Source organism: Magnolia sinica, chromosome 16, assembly GCF_029962835.1.
Source record: "Magnolia sinica isolate HGM2019 chromosome 16, MsV1, whole genome shotgun sequence".
In the NCBI taxonomy this organism is placed as follows: Eukaryota; Viridiplantae; Streptophyta; class Magnoliopsida; order Magnoliales; family Magnoliaceae; genus Magnolia; species Magnolia sinica.
The window spans coordinates 63538581-63564060 of NC_080588.1; the positions used below are offsets into that span (position 1 = coordinate 63538581).

Below are 25480 nucleotides of genomic sequence, written 5' to 3' on the forward strand. Positions count from 1 at the left end.
TCTCCTGGTGAAAAACAATCAATGGAAACAGCTTCTCATTTCTCATTGTTTTTCTAAAACTAATGTTTTCCGAAAAAAAAAAAAACACCATTTTTCTCTCTTTTTTCCCGTAAAACCAAACAGACCCTCACTCTCACACACTACATCTTCTCCAACTCAACTAACAAGCTGATATTTTCTCATTTGTACCAGGAACTTTTGTTCCGTTGGTCGTGTCTGATCAAAAAAATAAGAATGCAAATTTGGTAAATCTATAAACTTATCAAATTCATGGATTTACATTGGATTTGGATTTGGTAAAGTCCACTTATTGCAATCAAACTACAAATGGAGAAATTTGGTAGCATTTACATCGTTGTAGAACATTTATTGCAGAGTATTACCTTCTTTTTTAGTTTCCCACTTTGAAAATTTGCAAAGCCTTTTTAGTGTTTTTTTCTTCTTCTTCTTTTTTTCTTCTAAGGATTTGAACTTGACCCAAATCCATTGATTTATGGAGGTATAGATTTGGGAAATCCATGGACATGGTAAATCCCCAACAAAAAACAAATAGGAAAATTTTGAAATCCATGGATTTCACAAATCCCTACCCCAAACAACCCCTGGGAGTTCGGGATCCTATTTTTTTTTTAGAAATGTTCTGATGCTCTCAAACCACCCTAAGTTATAGTGCTCCTAGTTCATCTGGTTATTTGGACAGTCCAACTGATAGAAGACCATGTTGATTGTCTGCATATGAATATCTAGGCTTTCTGGGTCTTGACAACATGCATCACTGGGATCCCATAACTTTTTTCTCTTCTTTGGGATTTCTGGATTCTTCGACATGGAAGATCTAGCTCAACATCAATCTTGATTTATTGAAGCTTTTGGAATGCAAATCCCATGGGAACTCCTTTATGCAAGCTGCCTTTCCAGCTAGAGAGAGAGAGAGAGAGAGAGAGAGACTCTCAAATGTGACACTGTGTGAATCGACCATCTGCGCGACGTTTTCTGAATTTGAGTGTTGAGCCGGACCATCTTTTCCAACCATCCATCTACATTCACTTACTGTCACTCCCTGAAGCATCTCATGCATGTGCATATGTATCCATGTGAGAGAGAACCTGAAGCCAGCCTCTGAAAGTATTGATATTTCTGATTCTTTCGCTTCATGGCCACATTTAAACAAATTACAACTCACATTATCCAACAAACAAAATCCATAAAATTCTTTCCTAATCCATACAAGATCACTAATTACAAATGCATCATACACACAATAGGAAACCTTGGCCCATTCAAGTTAATCTTGTCCAGCTGCATCTCCTGAATTAGCACTGAACAAGTTCATGCATCCGTAACCAGGCTCTTCGTATATCACTGCCATCTAAAAAAGAAAGGAATTTCAGAAATGTATACAGCGTGGGAAGGAACCTGTTATAAATCTTCATGATAATCTGTCTCGTCGAAGATCTCCTCCTACACTCCAGAAACAACATCTGGTTACCAACAAGGTAAGTGAAACAAAACTATGGGTTCATTTGGAGAGTGTCTTTGGAAATCTTGATTTCCATACACCAGCTTCTGCTGTTGTTTGCAGAGGAAGTCCAGCAAATTGAGATGTTTGAAGTTACCTTGCAAAGAGAAAAATCCCACATCTTGATTTGGAGGGACAGCAAACCAGCAAGCGGTCCAAATTCTTGATTGATTATATGAAAATCTAGATTAATAACAACATGGAAAGGTACACTGTCCGAATGAAGACCGGTGTGAGTATTTGCATCGATTTCCAATACCTGCAGTAGCTCTTCAATAACATCTTCCATGGTTATTATTCCAACGGCTTCTCCATCTTGAGTGAGCTTTGGAAGAAGGGTATCATCGACCTGCAGAACATCGGAGAAGATGTCCCTTGCCCACTTCTTGCTTCTTGGAGTTCCCCTATTCGAATTTTGCATGTTGGAGGGAAAGCTCTTCCACTTCTGGAGTGGCTTTTTTCCCTTTGTGCTCTTCTCCTGAGGCGGCTTTTCACCATCAATGTCCAACCTCACGTCTTTGCTAGATCCTGCATGGGAATGTATTGTGAGGGAGCAACTCAATATGAACAAAATGATTTTGAAATGCCAAAAAAAGGGATTTCAAATGCGTGGAATGCGACCATGACTAAAACATGATGGGGACATCACGCGCACACGCATACCCCCCTACGCACGTACGCAAGGAGGTGGGCCCCATTGTCGATCTGGATCGATGACGACGTTCATGGAGGGCCTCCTAGTTAGAAGACTGAGTTTTGGTTCGTTGGAGTGGGCCCGATAGTCAAGTAAAGCCCATCATGGCCTCTCATGATCGTGGCTCACTAATCTGATTAATCTCATATTTTAAGTCTTGCTTATTAATGTTATTTAGAATATCATGGACGGTTTAGATTGCTTTGATTAGTTGTTATTTTTTATTACTTCGTCGCTAAGTAATAGGTTGCACACATGGCGAGAGTTTTGAGGTATAAGGTTTTATTATAAATAGACACCCCTTGTAGTCTTTTTAATTCAATGAAGATTAATAAAATTGGTGCGTTTTTCTGCTCCTCTAAATTTCTGAGTTGTGGAGATTCAATTGGGTGTGAAACCTCCCTTCCTCGAAGGGCTGACTACCGTGGTGCGAAGCCACACCTATCCCAATTCGCTCCCACCTTCTTCCATCCATATATCCCTTCTCCTACAATCATCTACGCTTCAAATCTATCCTCTATTACAACTGTTTTTCTCTCTATAGCAGATTTTCAGAATCTGGCCCTGCAGGAGGGCTGAAACTTCGGCGGATCAGCACGCACAAACCATGCATTTGATCGATCTGAGATTTAGGGATTTTGGAGCCCATCCCTGGCCGACTAGGGCCAAGGTGGCCTTTTTTCTGAATAGTGATCCCTACATACGTGTGGTCGGGATCACACGCACGTGCATCTGGGTCATTGCTGTTATCCACACGTGTGGTACTTCTCTAGTTTGTCTCTCCTCTCTTTCACTCCTTTTTCACCCAGAATCCCTAAACCTAACCATAAATTACTCAAATCCCCAATTTTATACCCTTTCTTCAACCTTAGGGTTTCCCGAATTGAAATTTTTGAATCCTTTGGATTAGGGGAATTATTTCTGTGCATGTGGATGAATTTACCCTCTTTTTATTCTTGTTTGGTCTATAATTTTAATTGATCTGGCCCTAGCATGTGTAGGCCTGGACCCGCATAAGATTCCCCTAGATTGAGTGTTTGAAGTTTTGTGTGGAATATGGAATTTTGTATAATTATTTCTAAACTAGTGTGATCTAAAGCCTAAAATCTTGCACATCATACTTGAATTCCATGTCCTGCAACAAATTTGGTATTAGAGCCTAGGGTTCTTATAGGGAAATGCATTTACATGTGTAGGGTTTAGGTTGTTTATGTCCATTATGCATCCACTCTCATCATATATAGTTGTTTAGAGGTCCATAAATCCTGATATAAGCTGTTAGAATTTCTGTTATCAGAAAATTAGCAATTCACATTGTTGTTATTTTCTATTAGCCCTTTAGTTTGACAGCTATTTTGCTGAATTTCAGTGACGTTGTGTAATTGCCCTCATATAGAGTCCCATAGAATCATTTAGTTTTATTTAGACGCATATAGTCGCAGTAGAAGGTCCTTGAGTTAGTAATTGTATGCTCACACGTACAGGTCCTGGTTTTGGTTTGCACCCTACACTAAACATGGAGCAACTGCAAGAATCAGTGAACAAGTTGGCCGAGCAGGTTAAGTCTTTGAGTAAGCGCTTGGAACAACGTATGGACCAACGCCTTGATCAATTTAATGAACGCGCTACCCAACTAGAAACCTCCCTCAGAGCAAACCCCACCATTGGGAAAGATGTCCAATCTCAGGTAGGTGATCATGAGGTTAGACCAAGGAATGGAGGCGACCAAGGAATTGCTCATGGGTATGCACCCACACCGCGAGGGACATCATGATCAATATGACCCAGATGCGCAACTCCTCAAGGGAGTTAGAGTAGACGCCCCTACGTTTGATGGCCACTTGGACCCTTAATCCTTTTTAGATTGGCTGGCGGATATGGACCACTATTTTGAGTGGTATGACATGTTGGATGTTCGTCGAATCTGATTCGCCAAAATGAAGCTTGTGGGCCAAGCAAAGAGGTTTTGGGCGACGGTAGAGCGAAAAAAAAAAGAGCGAGGGAGCTTCCAATAGTCCATTAGGGAGAGATAAAAGAAACACTTAAAGAGAAGTATCTCCCTTTCTCTTATCACTTACGGTTGCTTGAGGAATGGCACTCTCTTCGACAAGGTTCCATGAGTGTTGCTGAATATATTGAGAAATTCGAAGAGTACTTGACCCGTTGCGAGGTTGGTGAGGACCCTGTACTCACCCTTGCTCGCATTAAAACGGGCCTCCGTCCTGACATTAGGAGATAATTGCTCGTCATAGACATAGACACCATTGAACAGTTGTATCAAGTAGTGTTAGACGTCGAGCAATACCTCAAAGCATCTATGGGAAGGCAGTTTGACTTTCGTGATTTTAGTGCTAAGGTCAACCCCTCTGGGGCTAAACCTCACACTGGATACCAAAACAAACCTTCCAACAGTTCTCAGTCTAGGCCCAATGATGATAAGAGTAAAGAAATTGTCGGGTCTAGCTCACGTGGAAGTGGGGTAACTAGGTGTTTTAGGTGTCAGGGGTTTAGTCACTTTGCCCACCAGTGCGGCACAAGAGAGGGCACCAAAGTATTCCTTATTGATGGGCAAATAGAAGTAGCGTCCCCAGAGAGTGAAGGTGATGAGGAAAAATATAAGCCAGTAGAAACCCCTAATGATGAGGAAGAGGGAGCGCAAGAGTCTGCGACCCTCACAGTTGTGCGTTGCGCCTTTGCTCAAGACAAGAATACTGACGATTGGCACCGCAACACGATCTTCTATACTTATGCAAAGTGTGGGGAAAAAGAGTTGTAAGATGATCATGGATAGTGGTAGTTGTGCCAACGTGGCATCAACTAGCACTGTGAGCCGTTTGGGCTTAAAGTTGTAAGCCCATCCTCAACCCTATAGTCTCCTGGGTTGATGAAACTTCCATTCCAATCTCACACCGTTGTCTTATTCCTATTCAGTTTGAATCATATAAAGACACATTTTGGTGTGGTGTTGTTCCCATGGATGTTTGCCATATCATTCTGGGTAGATCGTGACACTATGACAGGGATGTTACCATATTTGGTAGTTCAAATGTGTGTACATTCTAGTTCGAAGGCAAGAAGGTCAAGCTAAATCAACTGCCACCCAAGAACACGACTGGAAAGGAATCTACCATGCAAAGTGGTGTAAGCGGCTCAAAAGAATTGAAGGAGTCGAAGTCCAAATCCAAGCCTCTCCATATTCTAAATGCCAAAGACTTTGAGCGAGCAACGGAGGCGGACTCGATGGTATACGCCTTTTTAGCTAGGGAGAGTGTACCAGAGGCTAGTGTAGAGTTGCCCACTGAGGTCATTCAAGTAGTGTATGAGTTTCGCGATGTCTTTCCTGATGATCTACCGAATGAGTTTTCCCCTATGAGGGATATACAATGTCATTGATTTAATCTCTGGGGCGACTCTACCAAACCTCCCGCATTTCAGAATGAACCCAAAGGAGCAAACTGAGTTGAAGAGGCAGATTAATGAACTCCTAGAGAAGGGTTTCATTCGAGAGAACATGAGCCCATGTGCTGTGCACGCCCTTCTTACACCTAAGAAGGATGACACATGGAGGATGTGTGTTGATAGTAGGGTCATCAACAAAATTACAGTCAAGTATCGGTTTCTCATACCGCATCTTGATGACATGTGGATATGATGGCCAATACTACTATCTTCTCAAAAATTGACCTCAAAGGTGGTTATTACCAAATCCGTGTACGCTCTGGTGATGAGTGAAAGACGGCCTTCAAGACGAAGGATGGGCTATACGAGTGGCTAATTATGCCTTTTGGGTTAACTAATGCCCCAAGTACTTTCATGCGTGTGATGACCCAAGTGTTGAGGCCCTTCATGGGGAAGTTCCTGGTTGGATACTTTGATAATATTTTGATTTATAGCATGACCAAAGAACAACACCTCAACCATTTGAGACAGGTTTGTGGGATCCTTAGAGCCGAGAAATTGTACACCGACCTAAAGAAGTGTGCGTTTTTGTCTAGTAGTGTTATCTTCTTGGGTTTTATTGTGTCAGCTGAGGGCGTATCGGCAGATCCCGAGAAGGTTAAGGCCATCATAGATTAGCCTGAACCTCGCAATATTCATGAGGTGCGCAGCTTTCACGGCTTAGCTACCTTCTATAGGCGGTTCATTCGAGGTTTCAATTCCATTATGGCTCCCATCACGGATTGCATAAAAAAGAGAGTTTCAATGGACAGGCAGCCTCGAAGGCCTTCAAGGAGATCAAGGTTAAGATGACCGAAGCTCCAGTCACACGACTTCTGGATTTTTCAAAAGCTTTTAAAGTCGTATGTGACGGGTCAGGATTTGGCATAAGAGGAGTACTTAGTCAAGAAGGGTACTCTGTCACCTTTTTTAGTGAGAAACTTAATGAGGTGAAACAAAAATATTTCACCTATGACAGAGAGTTCTATGCGGTAGTGCAATCACTGCACCATTGGCGTTATTACCTATTGCCTCAAGAATTCGTCTTATTCTCAGATCACGAAGCCTTGAGATATTTGAACTCTCAGAAGAAATTAAACCCTAGGTACGCCAAGTGGGTTCAATTCCTTCAAGAGTACACTTTTATGCTTAAGCATAAGGCCGATGTAGAGAATAAATCTACCGATGCGTAGAGTCGTCGAGTCGCGTTACTCAATTCCATGAGTGTGGTCACGGGCCTCGAGCGCATCAAAGAAGATTATTCTGAGTGTCCAGATTTTGGAGTTGTGTACGCGTCGTTGTTAGAGAATCCGTCAGGAGCTAGCAGTGAGTACATAATTTTAAACGGATATTTGTTTAAGAGTAACCGCTTGTGCATACCGCGCACCTCCCTCCGTGATTTTCTTGTCTATGAGTTACATTCAGGATGGGTCGCGTGTCATTTCGGTGAGACAAGATCATTACCCTAGTGGAGGATAGGTTTCATTGGCCAAGCCTCAAGCGAGACGTAGCCAAAATTATAAGGCAATGTCGTACTTGTCAACTAGCAAAACAAAAGAAACAAAATACAGGATTATACACACCTTTGCCAGTTTCATTCATCCTTTGGCAGGACATCAGTATGAACTTCGTGCTTGGACTCCCCAAGACTATTCGAAAACACGATTCCATATTTGTTGTCATGGACCGTTTTTCTAGAATGACCCACTCCATTCCTTGTTCTAAGACCTCCGACGCATCTCATGTTTCCAAGTTGTTCTTTAGTGAGGTCGTCAAACTGCATGGGTTACCAAAAACCATAGTGTCGGACCAGGACGTGCGATTCATGAGTTACTTTTGGAAGACACTATGGCACATGATGAACACTAGGCTCAAATTTTCTTCTGCCTACCACCCTCAGACCGATGGTCAGACTAAGGTGGTCAATAAGAGCCTAGGAAGTTTGCTCAGATGTTTAGTGAAGGAGCACACCAGGACATGGGACACTGTATTACCTATAGCCGAGTTTGCGTTCAATAGTTCTGTCAATAGGTCTAAAGGTCTAAGTTATTTTGAAGTCGTTACTAGTTATAAGCCTAGGAAGCCTATTGATCTTGTCCCTATGTCATTGTCTCATAGGCCGTCAGATTCTGCAGTCTTTTACACATCACATTCATTCATTGCATCAAGAAATCAAACGAAATATCACTACTAATAATGGACATTACAAATTTGCTGCAAACCAGCATAAACGTTTCAAGGAATTTTATGTAGGGGACTCTGTGATGGTCCGCATTAAGCCCGAGCGGTATCCTCATGGGGCCGCTCGTAAATTACATGCACGTAGTGCTGGACCCTTTAAAATTATAAAACAAAACGGTCTCAATGCGTATGTGGTAGTTCTTCCACCTTTCATGGGAATTAGTTCCACATTCAATGTGGAAGATCTAGTTACTTTTTAGGGGACCACTAATACCTTGTCCAACCATTCGGCCACCCATCCTGATTCCCCCGATCTGTCCCTTAACCTATGGCCTCTTCTCAACTTTTCTTCTCAGCCTCTACCTCTCATACATAATCTTCCCACACCCAGAGGAAATAGGGGATATTCCGGACCATCAGATGGCATCAACGTCGGACGACGGGTTTCAGAAGTACTTGGTTAAGTGGAAGTCACGCCCAGCTTCAGACAATACGTGGCTCACTGAGGAGGAGCTTCAAAGACTTGATCCTGACATCTTGGAGCAGTTCAGGAGTTTTGTTTTGCCAGTGGCAAAATCTTCGCAGCCGGGGAGAGTTGATGGGGACATCACGTGCACACGCACGCCCCCCCTTCGCATGTACGCAAGGAGGAGAGCCCCACTGTCGATCTGAGTCGATGACGACGTTCAGGGATTGCCTCTTAGTTAGAAGACTGAGTTTTGATTCGTTGGAGTGGGCTCGATAGTCAAGTAAAGCCCATCAAGTTCTCATAATCGTGGCCCACTAGTCTGATTAATCTCATATTTTAGGTCTTGCTTATTCATATTATTTAGAATATCATGGACGGTTTAGATTATTTTAATTAGTTATTATTTTGTATTACTTCGTCACCAAGTAATAGGTTGCGCACATTGTGTGAGTTTTGGGGTATAGGGTTTTGTTATAAATAGACACCCCTTGTAGTCTTTTTAATCAATGAAGATTAATAAAATTACTGCGTTTTTCTGTTCCTCTAAATTTCTGAGTTGTGGAGATTCAATTAGGTGCGAAACCCTCCCTTCCTCGAAGGGCTGACTACCGTGGTGCGAAGCTACACCTATTCCAATTCGCCCCCACCTTCTTCCATCCATATTTCTCCTCTTACAATCATCAACGCTTCAAATTCATCCTCTATTGCAGCCGTTTTTCTCTCTACAGCAGTTTTCCAGAATCTGACCCTAAAGGAGGGCTGAAACTTCGGCGGAGCACCACGCACAAACCATGCATCGGATTGAGCTGAGATTTGGGGGTTTTGAAGTCCATCACTGGCCGACTAGGGCCAAGGTGGCCTTTTTTCTGAATAGTGAGCCCCACACACATGCGGCCGGGATCACACGCACGTGCGTCTGGGCCATTGCTTGTGTCCACACATGCAGTACTTCTCTAGTTCGTCTCTCTCCTCTTTCACTCCTCTTTTACCCAAAATCCCTAAACTTAACCCTAAATTACTCAAATCTCCAATTTTATGCCCTTTCTTCAACCTTAGGGTTCCCCGAATTGAAATTTCTGAATCCCTTGGATTAGGGGAATTATTTTTGTGCATGTGTGGATTAATTTACCCTCCTTTGATTCTTGTTTGGTCTATAATTTTGATTGATCCGGCCCTAACATGTGTGGGCCTAGACCCGCATAAGATTCCCCTTGATTGAGTGTTTGAACTTTTGTGTGGGATATGGAATTTTGTGTAATTGTTTTTAAACTAGTGTGATCTAAAGCCTGAAATCTTGCACATCATACTTGAATTTCATGTCCTGCATCAAAACATCACACCACTGTTCGCCGAAGAGCCCTCCCAAAGTCAGTTTAAGATCATGTACCGCTTCTTCTTGAAGTGGATGAGTAGAATTGGGGCCTGAAGCCCTTTAGGTTCGAACTTAGTTGGCTGGAAATAGCGGGTTCCAGGAGTACTTGGATTAAGGAGGGAGATAAAAATACGAAGTAAATCCACAGTATTGCAAGTGCACATGCAAGGGTTAACAAGATCAGCAGTGTGGTTATTAATGGTTGTCATATAGAGGTGACGCGGGGAAGGATGTGAGGTTGAGCACCATCTTCCTCAAGGGGATAACTATTCAGAATCCACAGAACTTCTCTGGACTCCACACAGAGACTTCTCGAAGCCACGAGAAAAAGAAAGAAAAAAAAAAAACAAGCAAAATATAAATAAATTCTATAAAATTCATAATTTGATTGATGAATGAAATAAACGAGTTCACAACCCTTTAAATAGGGATATTAAGCCATGGGAGAAGTTTCAGAATCAAACTACAACTAAAACTCCTAGATATCGCGACTTACCATAAATAGTAAACTTAGTATTTATAGACGGTCGTGATGTCTACTGGTGCGCATGGTTTTCGGCCAAAAATGGTAAGTGTCCTATTTAGCCGAACCATGATGTTCTCCTAATTATTGTAAGCACTCTTCATGTTGGACGCAACTCCTAAAGCCTTATGGATGAAGAGTTATACTCAAACTAAAACTTACTATAAATAGTAAAAACAAAAATAAAACGAGATTTCAATTGTCGATCTGATGGTATTTCACAAATTCAGCGTGGGTAACCCGGCATAGCCGGGCTGGGTGGCTAAAGTAGCTCGTCCTTCCCCAAAATCATATATGGTACGTTCGATAGCTCATTCCGGTTTGCGAGATACGTCCGTTTTGAGTTCTGACGGTCCGGATCACTTCTGCTTGCAATCGGGCCTCTTCTGGTCCATCTTGGCCATGAAGCTGTCCACGACCCGCTCTACATCAAGAGGGCAAGGATAATATATCCGCAGAAATTCCCCAGTTCTACGAGAATCTTCTAAAGGGAGAAGATTGGAAAAGACCCTAGTTGGACTACCTGGAATTCAAGCGGCTGCCTTGCTTGAGGCTTCTTTTTTGGAAGAAGAGGTCAAAGCAACAATTGATGCGCTAGAAGGGGATAAAGCGCCGGGTCCGGATGGGTTCCCACTAGCCTTCTATCAGATTTTTAGGGGGATGCTTAAGGACGATGTAATGCAATTCATGTTAGAATTCCATGAAAGGGGCCACTTATCTTTAGGGTTGGGTGCTTCCTTTAGTGCTATCATTCCCAAAATCTCAGGGGTAGAATCTTTGAAGGATTTTCTGCCAGTGGGGCCCATACAAAATTCTAGCGAAAGTCTTGGCAATGCGGCTTCGGAATATAATAGGAAGCGTCATCTCTACAAATCAAAGTGCCTTTATACTGGGACGTCAGATTCTTGATTGTGCCTTGATAGCGCATGAATGTCTTCATTCTAGACATAAAGCGGGAGATAAAGGCGTCATTTGCAAGCTAGACATCGAAAAGGCTTACAATCACGTTGACTGGAGCTTCCTTGATTACATGATGATGCGGATGGGATTCGGCCTGAAATGGAGGCGTTGGATTCAGCCTTGGGCATAGAGATCCTTTGTCTCCATTCCTTTTTCTCTTGATAGTGGAGCCACTTGGCAATATGCTTTGGAGGGGTACAGAAGAAGACCTGTTTCGCGGTTTCTTGATTAAAGGCATGTCATCCCCAATCTCGCATCTTCATTTTGTGGACGACACTCTTCTTTTTTGTGATGCCTCTAGGTCATGGTGGAGAATTTATGCATTATTGTTAAATGCTTCGAAGTTCTATCGGGGCTAAAAATCAATCTGGCTAAAAGCAAGATGTTTGGGGTGCAGATGGAGCCTCAAGAAGTGGAGAGGTTGGTTGGGTTGGTTTGGTGTGCAGCCAGTATGCTTCCGGCTACCTTTGTAGGGCTCCCTCTTTGTGTGGGCAAACCACCTAAGCATCTGTGGGACAAAACGGTAGAAAGAGTTGAGAGGATGCTCGTTAGATGGAGAAGCAGATATCTCTCCCTTGATGGTCTAATTACTTTGATTAAAGTGGCCTTATCCAATCTCCCTATGTACTTTGTCTCTTTTCACGTGCCTGGGTCGGTGATTGTAAGAATTGAAAAACTGAGGCGGGATTTTCTATGGCAAGGTGCGGAGGATAAGAAGTTCCATCTTCTTAAATGGGAAGAGCTTTGCAAACCCTATGAGGCGGGAGGGGCTGGCATCAAGGATCTCAAATCTATGAACAAGACGTCGCTCGGTTAATGGATTCGGAGATTTGGGGAGGACGGATCTCTTTGGAAAGAGGTTCTCACTTGCAAATATGGTCTCTCAAGAGAGGGCCGGTGGACTAGAAACTCATTGCTTTATAGGTCTTCACCCTTGTGGAAAGATGTGTCGTCCGTTAGAGAGGCCTTCATGGAGGGAGTGGGTTTTTCCATAGCAAGGGTGAAAAAAAATCAGATTTTGGGAGGATGAGTGGGTGGGTCCGTTCATCTTAAAGAATGAATTCCCTTCCATATTCAACCTGGCGCCGGATCCTTCCATTCTTGTTGGTAATTGCCTTTCCTGCATTGGTGGGATGGTGGTTTGGGAGCCCCCCTTGTAGATGCTATCTCCGTGACGACGAAGTGGAAGACTATGCCGCCCTCCTGGATCACATTCACTTATGCTCCCCCAACGATGCTTAGGAAGACAAATGTGTTTGGAAGGCTGAGGCTTCGGGCCAGTTCTCAGTTAAGCCCTTTTTCTCCTTATTGGCTAGCTCCCACTTCTTCAGTTGAGGTAGGGTACACTAGATTTATCTGGAATTACCCCGTTCCCCCAAAGACGGCAGCGTTTGGATGGTTAGTGGGAAGGAACAGAGTCCTCAAAATTGACAACCTGAGGAAAAGACCTATAATTAACACCAACGTCAGTAGCGTGTGCATGAATAATGGAGTCTGTTGATCATCTATTTTTGCACTGCTCTTTCCTGAACCCGATGTGGGCAGAAACTTTGGATCGCTTTCAGATTTGCTGGTCCATGCCGAATTCAGTTGGCCCTTGCTTGCGTGGCATGGTGTCAATCTTCCTAAGTCCAATACGATTCTTTGGAGAATGGCACCCCTTGTTATTTGGTGGCAATTTGGGAGGAGAGAAACGATAGGTATTTCAACAACACATCAAAGCTGGCGGACGGAATCTCTTTGAGGATCAGATTGCTGTTGTCTGACTGGGCGGCTTCTGCCGCCAAAATAAAGGGACATAATCTGGATTTCTTGTTTCTTTAGTTGGGTCGCTGTCTCAGCGTCCTTGTCTTTCTTTCTGTTTTTGTTCTTTTTGGGGTTTTTAAATAAAATTTGTTCTCTTTCAAAAAAAAACATACCACAATTTGCATGGCACTTGTTTCTGGTGACAGGGCTGCTGATTTGATGGGCCATCAGGTAGCTGGGTTGTTACAAACATATTAAGGCGACCAGATTATGGAAGCCATCCTATCAGTGGCCCACAAATCAATGATATGGGTGAAAATGAGCAACTGTCCACATTCGACAGGGAAAACTCACACAAACTGCAAGCTGAGAATCATCAAATCACTTGGATTTCAGGCCAAGGCTCATCCACATGGTGCCACACCATATCAATGTCCCCAATCACCAAATACTTCAATGAGGCAGAAGTCATAACAGCTTTTCTGTTTCCCCCAATGCAGGTATATCCGAATTAGGTGCCACAGTATTATATCAACACATACCATCAATTGAGTTCTTGCTAACTGGCAGCTCCCCTGACATGCTGCGCTGTATAACAACCGCCATGTGGCTGTGACCTTTCTGAAACTCATTCAAGATGTCATACAAAGGCAAGTCTTCCGGAACCCTAGCATACAGTAGACCCAAACATCAGTGTGTACTGCTAATGATGTAAATTATCACTGTATATTGACAAAATTGGATATAGACACACAGATATAGAAACTGTGCTTGAATTGCCAACACATCAGGACATGTTATTCAGAAAGGAAGCAAGACACGAGCATTTGTGAAAACACAAGCAAGTAATGGATACCAGTGTTGGAAATGCATGTGCATGCATATGCGGTAGATCATACTCCGGTGAATGAGCAATAGGGTGGTGCCACCATGATTTTGAAGGTCATGTAGGGTGCATCAGGTGGGCCCAACCATGTAGACCTGACCAAGACATCAGCACTGTCCACTCATCATGCAGGCCACGTATACATTAAATGTAGACCGTTGTACATTGGCAATTTTTCTTAAACCCTCCACTTTTCATACACATGGCCCACCTGATGATTGGATTGGCATGACAAACTGGTACGTGTGGCTGGCTGCATGTTGAGGTGTGTGTGGGATTTGCAAACCTCTTCAGGAGTAGAGTCAAATAAAACATTGTTGACTAAGAAAACCAAAGACGGTTGGTTTTTGAGCTGCAGGAGTGCAATTTGAATCTACTCCCTTCTCACTAGGTTTCCATCATTTTCAAAACTTGGCTTCACCACAGTTTAAAGACAGTTGTTCATATCTACCAATCATATCACAGCCACCAAAGGGGAGGAATGGAACAAAAAAAAAGGCATTCTTCCCAAAATATAGAACATACCATATAAAACAGTGAATGTGATGGATTCCTAAGACACGAAAAATGAATAAGGGAGGAACCTAATTGCACGATCCTTCAAAGTTACAACCTAGCTCGAATCTCGCTTAAGACTTGGAAACCCACACTTCCTAGCTATTTATTTTGAAACAGGTGCTTCCCCGCTCCAGCACCCAAATTTGTTGCCACTTCGCTTACACTTAATGTAACTATAAAGGGGAAACAGTCTCATACCTGGGTTAAATACTGCAATATACAATAATCAACAATCCCATAAGCATGCTTTAGCGTACTTTTATCCAAGGTTCCATGAACTTGAATTTTAGGTTGTGTTACGACCTATCACCAAATCAAAGGGACGGGGGTGTGCTTTGGGGCTAGACTATTGTTTCATTGTACGGGATGTGACTATATTGCACAAACAGTTAGCTTTCAATGTGTTGGTTTTACTTTACCAATGCATGGATAAGTGATCGGTTATTGTCTCATTGCAACCACAATCAAAACTTCCTTTTGAACAATGTAACGTACCTCGGAATCTTGCGGATGGTAACATTTTTTACGGGTACCTCATCTGCAGGATGTATGGACAATAGATTCTTTACCTGCAATTGAAATTAGACAATATGTGAGGCAGATGGGCAAGAAAATTAGAATATAAAGCTGTTGTTTTTTAGTATGATACATGGTTGATGGAAATAGAGGCCTTCTTGAACAGATTCATGAGTTAAACGAACAGAAGGGTTCATCATTTATATGAAATAATAACAAAAAGGATGGTTCTAGGTCATAGAAATGTTGCCAGAATCAGAATGTAACTGAATGTGTAGTGGTGTGCCGTAAAGGCCGTTACTTAAAGGTAACGGTAGCAACCGTTACACATTACGAGGTCGTAATGGCCGTAACAGCCATTATGGAAAAAAATAACCCATAATTGCCGTTAACAGCACGTTAGGTACCTATAAAGGCCATAACAGCCCCGTAATTGTCTGTTATGAGGCAGATACAGGTTTTCCATACTTTTTAATCAACATTACAGGGCAAATACAGATTTTTTTTTTTTGGGGGGGGGATTTCAATAAAAAAAGATACCGTAACGGCTGTTACGTCCATTACGGGGGACGTAACAGCCGTTACGACCCATATCGTAAAGGTAACGGTGGTGACCGTTACTGTCACCGTTACCGTTACCGTTACAGAACACCACATGCATTCGGAAGAAGCAGAACCATTTGTTGAATCCCACAAAAATGCAGACATGGGATGCAGAAAACACTCCCATCTGCCAAAAGTGGCTCCAAAATGAGAATGGAAGGATAACGGAGCAGAACTGTTATCAAGCCACTCTCATTCTGGGGGTGAATGCAGTCCCTTCCGCATTTGACAGACATCAAAACAGTACCTTGATTGCCAATCTAAATGTAGATGCTATTAACAAAAAATGCATATATACCAAAATAAGTCCAATTATATTTATAGGTTGTTCGTAGTAGACTGGCACCCTGCTGTGTCCTTTATCCAGAATCAACTTCATCAAATCCCTGTACAACAACAGAAGTGTAATGGACCTGGTCAGGAAAAAAAAAAAGTTCGGAAAAGATGATTCTATGAACCTTCGCCTTCATGAAGAACTCTGATACCTGTCAAGCCTTGCATTAATATCAATTGCAAAAGTATCGGATATAGGAGTCATGGCATCTCTAGCTGTTTTCTCTGTGAGTTCAAGAGCTCCAGCTATGATTGTTGTCTCATCATGAGTCAGTTCACCACCTTTTCCAGCCTGTTTACAATGGGAGCATTCACCTTCTTATATTTGATGGTTTGAAACAAAAAGCACGAGTTTCCAAACAACAGATTAAAATGTAACTCCAAACAGAAACTAGGAGATTATTCATTTGACAAATGAGTTAGGGTGAGCTCAGTTGTACCCACTTCCCAGGGAGAATGTGACGAGTCCAAACCAAAGGTGAGATAAGAGCAGGTCTCATTTCAGTTGCTACCCAGTAGGGCTGTCAATGGGTCGTGTCCTGATATTCCTGTACCCTGACTGCCCGGGCCTTGGGTCCTCTCAGGTTGGTGCCTACCGGTACTGGGTAGCATATTTGAGGTCCCAAACCCAATCATGTTGAGATCGGGTACCCATCATGTACCTATCGGGTCTCACAACCCTTCCTTTTGGCGAGTGTTTGCAAGGGAAAGGACATGGCAAAAGGTACAATCATCCCATCACTTGCTGGACCACCCATAACTGTGACCTGCCTGGGCCCAGCATACATGGTCTGGCACTTTGCAATCAGAACTGTCCACTTTGCGTAGAGAATGGTGTAAGATTGCAATCATTGCATGATCCTGGCCATTCAATCCACGCCACTGAAACTAATTAATTGAAAGGCTTGCAGGTACGGGGGCAAGCGGTTGCTGTTGTATAACCAAAGCAATACAAGAGGGAACCACAATTTAGACAGCCTAAGTTCCCTTTTGGGCAAGTCTTCAATTGAAGATTCACCATCCTATCTATATGGAATTGATTTTTATTTTTATTTTTCTCTTTTCTTTTCTTTTGAAAGATATGGAATTGATATCATAGTACCTCCCGTCAGTGTTCAAGTTGTCGGTATCGTTACAAGTTTCGCTGACCGGAGATAAAGATATAATACCGTTATCGCCGATAATATCGCCGATAACTAGAAATGCGAAGAAAAATGGCGAAAAATGGGGAAATTGATGGAATTTTTCAGTAAAACTTCAGGGCATGCCTAAATACACATATTTGCATATTTAGGAATAAAAAAAATTACAAAACAATGCATTAAATAATAAGTTTTCATTTAATAGGGCTCAGAAAGCATGCGTTGCCATAAGAAATCACTCCAATTGTAATCAAAATGAGTTTATATAATACTTTATGGGGCCCACTATAATCAAAATCACTCCAATTGTAATTAAAATGAGTTCATGTAATACTTTGTGGACCGAGTCAACTCTATGGGGCCCACTGATTTATATACTTTTATCCACTCCGTCCATCCACTTTACCCTATAATTATAGGGCTTGATTCCAAAGATGAAGCATATCCAATGATTAAGTGGACCACACCGCAATAAATAGTGTGAATTTGAACATCTATCGTTGAAAATTTCTTAGGGGCCATAGAAGTTTTGGATCAATGTAATTTTTGTTTTTTACCTTCATCGATGACTATGCGATCTTATGGACAGCTTGGATGACAAATAAAGATCATTGTGGGCCCTAGGAAGTTTTTAACGATAGGAATCATTGTCCCCACGGCTTTCCATGGTGTGGTCCACCCAAAATTTGGATCTGTCTAATTTTTGGGTTCATGACCTAAATTGATCTCGCCAAATGGATGGACCATGTGGATATAACACATACATCATGGTGGGGTCCACGGAACTTGGTGACATCCAAGCCACCGAGGTCAACACACCCGCGGCTTTCACTCCAAAGGGACGCGGATTGCAGCCTACCCCTGCCCGGACGTATTACCGTCCAGGCAGGGATCTACAGGGCCCACCATGATGTAAGTGTTTTATCACGCCGTTCAGCATTTTTCTCAGATCATTTTAACATATGAGCAAAAACTGAGGCAGGTATAGGGCTTAAGTAGACCACAAACTGGGGATTGAACGTCCACCGTTAAAAACTTCTTGGAGCTGGAGAAGTTTTGGATCAAGCCGATATTTGTTCTTTCACTTCATCAACGTCTACATGACCTTATGAATAGGTTGGATGGTAAAAAAGCATCACGGTGGCCCTTAGGAAGGTTTCAACGGTGGGTGTCATTATCTCTGTATCTTCCTTTGGTGTGGTCCACTGGAGTTGTGGACCTACTTCATTTTCATTATTAGATCTTAAAATAATATAAGAAAAGCAATTAACGGTGTGGATAAAATACTTACATCATGGTGGGCCCTACAGAGCCCTACTCGGACGGATTACCGTCTGAGTGGGGTAGGACGCAATAGAAGGGGACGCGGATTGCGTACCGAGTAACTTAGCACGCTAAGCGTACTGAGTAAAGTCTGTGGGGCCCACCATGATTTAAATATTTTATCCACTCCGTCCATCCTTTTTAACATATAATTTTAGGGCTCTAAACCAAAAACTAAGTACATCCAAATCTCAAGTGGACCTCACCACTGGAAACAGTGTGAATTGAAATTCTACCGTCCAAAATTTCTTGGAGCCACAGAACATTTGGATCAATCTTTTATTTGTGTTTTCCCGTCATCCACGTCTGTGTGATCTTATGAACAGGTTGGATGATAAATAAACATCACTATGGGCCCTAATGAGGTTTCAACGGTGGAAGTCATTATTCCCACTGTTTCATGTGGTGTGGTCCACTTGAGTTTTGGGAATTCTTCAATTTTTGGCTCAACCACTGAAATGAGCTGGAAAAACGTATGGACGGTGTGGATAACCCACATACATTCACAGTAAGCCCAACTGAGTTTACTCAGCACGATAAAAGCGTACCGAGTAACTCATACGCAATCCGATTCTGTAAAAGGGTTTCAAAACCCGAAACCCTAAAAAAACTCGAGCAAAAGCTGCCGATAGAAGAGGTTCCGAAAAAGAACCCTAAAAACTCGAAAAATCTCTCCAAATTTCTCAAGATTTCGCATATTTTTCGCCCCATTAATTCTGATCAACGATCCTATTCTACAGGTACATACTTTCAAAAGTTTCTTTTTTCCCTTTTTTTCTCGATTTTTTTGGTATTTATGCAGCTCCCTATATTATCGTCCCTTTTATCGTCAAGGAGTTGTCGGCTACAGTTATCCCTTGACAGAGACGCGATTTTTGATTGACAACTGTATTTTACATTAAAAATTGATAAAATCGCCGAGTATTCGCCGATATTAGGAAGAGAAACGAAAAAAGTGAGTTTCGGTGTCGCAACTCCAGCGACACCGATAATATCGGCGATATTATCGATTTTTCGCCGATAATATGAACACGGCCTCCCATGGATTTTACTGATTTGATGGAATCAGATTTAGCTAGGTACTTGAGACCCAACCCAAATAGACCTGGTTTAGAAACTGGATACAGACCCCAAACCCTACCCCAATTTAAAAATGGGTCCAAGACGAGATTCAGAACCACCTAAACCGGATCAGATCCATCAGGTGAGCGTGGGTCCAGGTAACCCTGCTTAAATCACAAAAATCAAGTGATATTGGGGGGTGCATGCATCCACACAGAACCTAAGCTGATAGAGCAAAAATGCCTAGCATTAATCACCCCAGGTGAGGAGTCTCGAACATGAGACCTCCTGCTCTGATACCAATTTGAAGCAAGACAATTAACCACTTACTCTAAAAGCTCGAACTGATAGAGGATGGCAAATTAATCCCTTCATCTCATAGCCCAGGCCTCAAATACATGGGTTAGGTCCTCGGCTGAACCCTCCTCGTGGGCCCCATATCCATAGGTCCCGCCTCACATGAGCTATCTGCATCCCATGGGCCCTAAATCCATGGGTTCTACGGGCCGCCCACCCCGAGTGTGCCCCTGCATCCCATGGGCCACCCCACTTGAGCCCTGTGTGAAAATGCCCCCACATTAGGCTCACACGATGAACGGTCAACATCAAAGGTGGGCCCCCACATGATGAATGACCCCATATTAATGTGGGCCCATAAAATGGATGATGGACGACACACTTCAAAGGTGAGGCTTGCCTACACGATGGGCGGTCCACATCAAAGGTGGGCTCCACATGATGGACGGTGGACATTAAAGCATGACCCCACATGATGGACAGTCCACATCAAAGGTCGGCCCCTAATGATGAATGACCCACATCCAAGTTGAGCCTCCGTATGATGGGCAACTCACATTGAAGGTGGAGCCCACATGACGGGCAGTCCACATCAAAGGTGGGCTCCACATGATGGGCAATTAATAATGGTGGGCCTCACATGATGGATGATCCACATCAAGGTGTGCCCCACATGATGGACAATAACATTGATGGTGGACCCTACATGATGGATGACCAACATCAGAGGTGGGCCCTACATAATGAACGGTGCACATTAAAGGTCAGCCCCTAATGATGAATAGCCCACATCCAAGATGGGCCCCGTGTGATGGACAACCCACATCAAAGGTGGGGCCCACATGATCGATGGTTGATGTGAGGGGAACCAAACAAACTTGAATGATAATTACTTATGATGTTGGAAACCAAACATGCTTTTCTACTTTTTGGTTGATAAGTATGTTGTTTACCAAACATACTTGTCTGTTGAATAAGTAGAAACCAAGATAAGCTACTTGTGACATAAGTAGCTTATGATCCAAATGCACCCTGAGAGAGAGGCCTTTACTAATGTGAACTAGCATATGTGCCCAAAAATAGTGATTCTGTGACCTAATGATACATATGTTGTATTTAAAAGTTTTTAAAAAAATAAAATTGGTGTTTCAAATTTCTCCCCTGGTTTCTTTTAATTTGGAAAAGTTTTTTAGTCTTTTAGTGACTCTCATTGTCCCACATCGGAAATAAGCAAGGAAAACTCTCATTGTCACTTTATAAGCAGGGACTTTTGCATAGGAGTTGAGCCTCTTTCAGGGGGCATGTAAATTGGGGGCTATGCCATTAGCCCCAACCTATGCTTTTAACCACGCACGCATGCGCCGAGCCACGTCAAGTCAGGTCTATGTGCGGATTGAGAGTACACTCACATTAACAGTTTGCTCTAAGAGTATTCTCGCACTTTTGTTTTGCAAGAATTTTTAAACCAAAGACGCGTTTGTTCAAGTGGTCTAATTTGATTCATTCGAAAAATATTTTCTTTCTCTACTCCTTCAAACTCTGTCTTTGGGTTTTTTGCAACTGAGTTCGCCATCAAGTCAACTCACTTCGGTTTCAGTTATTCATGCTAGTTCAAGCCCGTGTACGACAAGTGCACCATTGGGATCAAGTCATAGTCGTTATATCCTGGAGGCCAATTGCCCGTGATTCCTGTTGCACTCAGGACGCGGTCCAAGGAGGGCAAATTTGGTTCCAAGCCCAGTGACTCAGTCATGCCTCGACTCAGAACAATAAGTTCTTCTTACTTTATTTTATTTTCTATTTAATTTTATTTCTGTTTTCAAATTTCTATCTACTATTTTCAGCACAATATTCCAACAACATATAAAAGGAAGAATTGCCACAAAAGCCAATATATATGCACCAATAACTTAAAAAAGATATGGCGATAATTATCAATTGATTTAAACTTCTAAATACTAAATTTAGAGAAAACTGACCTCATTCCCATGCAAATTAACAAGGGTTTTCAACTCAGCCCGACGAAAAAGAGCTACATGTCCATGCCCCAACAAATAGTCCAACAGCTGAAAATTACAGAAAATGCGACTGGTTAAAATTGCTTCTTTGAATGCATTGCAGACTAATAACATTGAATAATGAAGCTCGATTCAAAAGTTTAGTGAAAGATTTCGTTAAAAAGAAGAAGAAGATGATGATGAATGTCACCTTGCTTATTGGGAATGCAACAGGATAACAAATCCAAACAAGTACACGGACAAACGGAGCCACTGCTGCCCCGATTGCTAAACCATACCGTGAACACACAGACTGCGGTATTATCTGTTTGTAAGAGTGAAAACAGACAATTAATTTATACAAAAGCACTTTAAAGAGATCACAATCATGCTAAAGTGTTTCAGTCATGATTAATTAATACAAACGCACACTACTTTATGAGGTATCATTGTATTAAACAATGCTTGGCCCGAATACTAGAGTCTTCTTAGTCCAGCAAGGCACTCCATAAAGATAGGCACCTCCTTCAATGACAAAGATTGTGCATCTGGTGGCAAGGTATTTTGTAACGATAACAGTGGCCATAATGTCCACCACCGTTAACTTTACAATACAAGCCGTAACGGTTGTTACGCCCTCCATAAGCCTTTACAGTCTCTTTTTTTTTTTTATTGAAAAAAAAAAAAAAAAAACCCAAAGAAACTATATTTGCCCCATAACGACCCCATAACCATTACGGGTCATTTTTTCCATAACGGTCTTTACAAACTGTAACGTGTAACGATTGCTACTGTCACATTTACGTAACGACCTTTACAGCCCTGTAACAGCTGTTACAACACACCATGTCTGGTGGGCTCCATGGGGGATTGGTAAAACCAGTTCTCTCCACTGATGGATTTCCAGGCTTTTAACAGGTGGACCCATTTTGTGGTATATGGACTGACGGCTGCATTTTCTTTTAAAATTGTCCACCTGCAGCACAAAGATCCAATGGGAAAATTTTGTGCAGAATCATCCATCCATGGTGGGTAGCACCAGATGAGCAGTTTAGACCATTGGGGGGGGGGGGGGGGGGGGGGGCTGAGGCACAATGAAATTCAGTAATTTGGGCCGATTGTTGCACATGCCCTTTAATTTATACATTTCAATGAAAACATAGCCAAACATGAGGCATATCACCTCGCCAAACAGAAGTATCAATGTCACTGAGATCAGAATAGCACCCCATGCTGTAACCAGACTATCGAGGAAAATGGGAAGTGCCTGAAATGCAAATAAGGAAAGACATAAGACATCAAAAACCCCTTCCATATGTTCCATAAGTTGCTTAAGATATTTACAAGTAATTCTACCTCCATAGCAGCAGCATTACAGATAAGGAGTGTGCAAAGCAACAAATGCTGCTTTTTGACAACTGGCAATATCTTTGCTGCAAAAAGCAACCACAAGATTCTTAACGTGTGAAGTACTCAATAATATTAAGCAACTCACTGTAAAGCAATAGCATACAGAAACCGACATAATTTTATATTTATAAACATTTTAAAGACCCAAAGTTGTTCTCAACCAATGGACCATTTCTTTAGTTATAAAACACTATCAGCAGCAAATATAGTTTTCCAGGCTGGGCATGGGACCGTAGCAGTTAGGATATGTTGGTGATCCTGATGCTGAATTACCAATAGAAGTGTAGAAGTACAGATAGATATTACCGTATCTTTAGTTATATAACAGCATAAGCAACAACTGTAGCTTTCAAGAACAGGCATTGGACTGTAGCAGTTAGGATATCGGGTCTCCTGATTCTTGTATGAATCTATCTCTATGTAAGTATTAAAACTACAGAGGTTGAAATCATCATCGGAAACCAGTACCTCTCACACAATATGTACCGTTACCATCCACGAAATGATACAGCTGTATCTGCCTATATCCAACTGCAACAGCCTGATACAGGGTGATAACTGATACGGGGTGGTACAACCCCATATCAGTGATGAACGATACGATACACCAAAACTGATTTTTCATCCTTGCCATGGAAAGGTTCACCCTAATTATACCAACCAAAATACCAAATTGTCTACAAACTACACATTACATTAAAGCCGGGTTTCAGTAATCAAATGCAATAGAATCATGTGGAAGGATATGAAGATAAGAAAATGTCAACTGATGGGCTCATGAAAGCATTATCAACACTTCTGACAATCCATAAACAAAGAACAGAGGAAAAAAGAAGAAGAAGAAGAAGAAGAAGAAGAGAAGAAGAAAGAAAGAAAGAAGCCACCCTGTAATTCCTACACAAAGAAGTATATTAATTACAAGAAAGTTCACATCAATTTCAATCAATGTTTCAAATATCAGCATCCGGGGTGTATTGGCCCCCCATTTACCAATAGATACGGCCCCATATCAGCCATATCGGAATCTTGTGCTGTGTACTGGGGAGCACTAATAAGGATACAGCTGATCAATAGCTTATATTAAAAAGAATGATCTCAATAGACGACTACCTTCACTAAGTTACTGTTTATTGAGTGCACACCTAACTTTCAGGCCCAATTATCTTCAAGGAGCAGCCCACCTTTTCTGCGGCTTCGATGCTGTATCCGCCTGACAGGTTGGTTATATGTGCCCAAAGGACTATAACTTCGTGGCCCATTGATATGGATGTGAAATTCCTCTATTTTTTATTTTTATTTTTACAGATTATTCCTCTATTAATTATTCAAACGGAAAAAAGAAATCAATGTAAAATGATTAAAGGGAATTACGAATACACAATTCCAACCAAGGCTGTAACTGACCCATGGCCATTTCAAGAGAAGAGGAAAACAATGCACAAACTTCTACTGGTGGAATCCTAAAATTTGAGAAATGAGTCTCTGTGTTGCATTCAGGAGAAGCGCTCTTACAAATCCATCCAAGCGAGTATCATGTGATAGTGTTTGTTCCTTATTCTTCTTCTTCTTCTTCTTTTCTTTTTTGGGAAATTCACTAAAGAATAGAACTCTCAAAAATCGCAAACTATTTTTCTCATAGCCGCAGACCAACTTAGACTAAAACTATCCAAAACAAATACCTAATCATAATAAAAATCAAACAGTTACGCGCCACAATCACAGAAAAACAAGCACCCAACAAAAGGAAAAAACTTTTTTAAAAAATCCAAAGTAGCAGAGAAAAAATACAAAAAACCCCCAACAGAGAATTCAAAACCCAAAACCCGAATAACATGCCAAATTCCAAATGCCCCAAAACAAAATCCACAAAAATTCAAATCAACAGCTAAAAATGAAAACACCAACATAACTAAATCTAAAAAACTACAAAAACCCAAAAAAAAAAAAAAAATCAAAAATCCCATAATAACATTTTTAAAAAACAAAAACAAAATTACAACAATAGAAACGGAAAGATTGAATGACATCGCAACAGGAAAAAAAAAACCTGCGTGCTTCTTATCCTGAGGAGTTCCTGATTTGGCAAGAACTTCAAGATCGACGAGGCTCATCGACATCAGACCGAGCGTAAGACCGGACATCAATCCAGCAAATAACACCAACAATATGATTATCAGTATGTGTACGAAGAACTCCGATTCGCAACATCGGTACTCCACCGCCATCCGATTCTACCCTCGCCTCCAAAAATCCCCAAAATGCCCTCAGAATATGGAAAGAAATAAAGAAGCAGATGAACAGGGACTTCCTCTCTACTTCAAGGAGCTCAGACGGAATTAGAATCTAGTTCCTGAATTTTTCTGCAATTCAGCGGAGCTTGTGGTTTTAGCCCTCATTTTGATGGAATTTACGGAGGAAAGGATCGAGAGAGGTTCTATAATTTTCTGGCAG

The 25480-nt window shown here is 41.9% G+C and overlaps 1 protein-coding gene across 5 annotated transcripts; it reads right to left on the reverse strand.

Moving 5' to 3' along the window:
- Positions 1 to 1120: 1120 nt before the first annotated feature.
- On the reverse strand, positions 1121 to 25480 carry LOC131228559 (DUF21 domain-containing protein At2g14520). Of its 5 annotated transcripts, XM_058224309.1 has the most exons (12): positions 25077 to 25477; positions 22976 to 23052; positions 22803 to 22886; positions 21831 to 21944; positions 21602 to 21688; positions 15951 to 16090; positions 15764 to 15851; positions 14842 to 14915; positions 13445 to 13569; positions 1779 to 2047; positions 1417 to 1461; positions 1121 to 1308 (listed from the first exon to the last, which is right to left on the reverse strand). In XM_058224309.1, exons 1-11 carry the CDS (start codon positions 25252 to 25254, stop codon positions 1420 to 1422), a joined length of 1278 nt encoding a protein of 425 aa, XP_058080292.1. In that variant the 5' UTR covers positions 25255 to 25477; the 3' UTR covers positions 1121 to 1308; positions 1417 to 1419. The 5 variants fall into 5 exon arrangements, with proteins under 5 accessions (XP_058080292.1, XP_058080291.1, XP_058080293.1 ...); XM_058224308.1 differs by having other exon boundaries at positions 1121 to 1461; positions 25077 to 25476; XM_058224310.1 differs by lacking the exon at positions 22803 to 22886 and having other exon boundaries at positions 1121 to 1461; positions 25077 to 25476.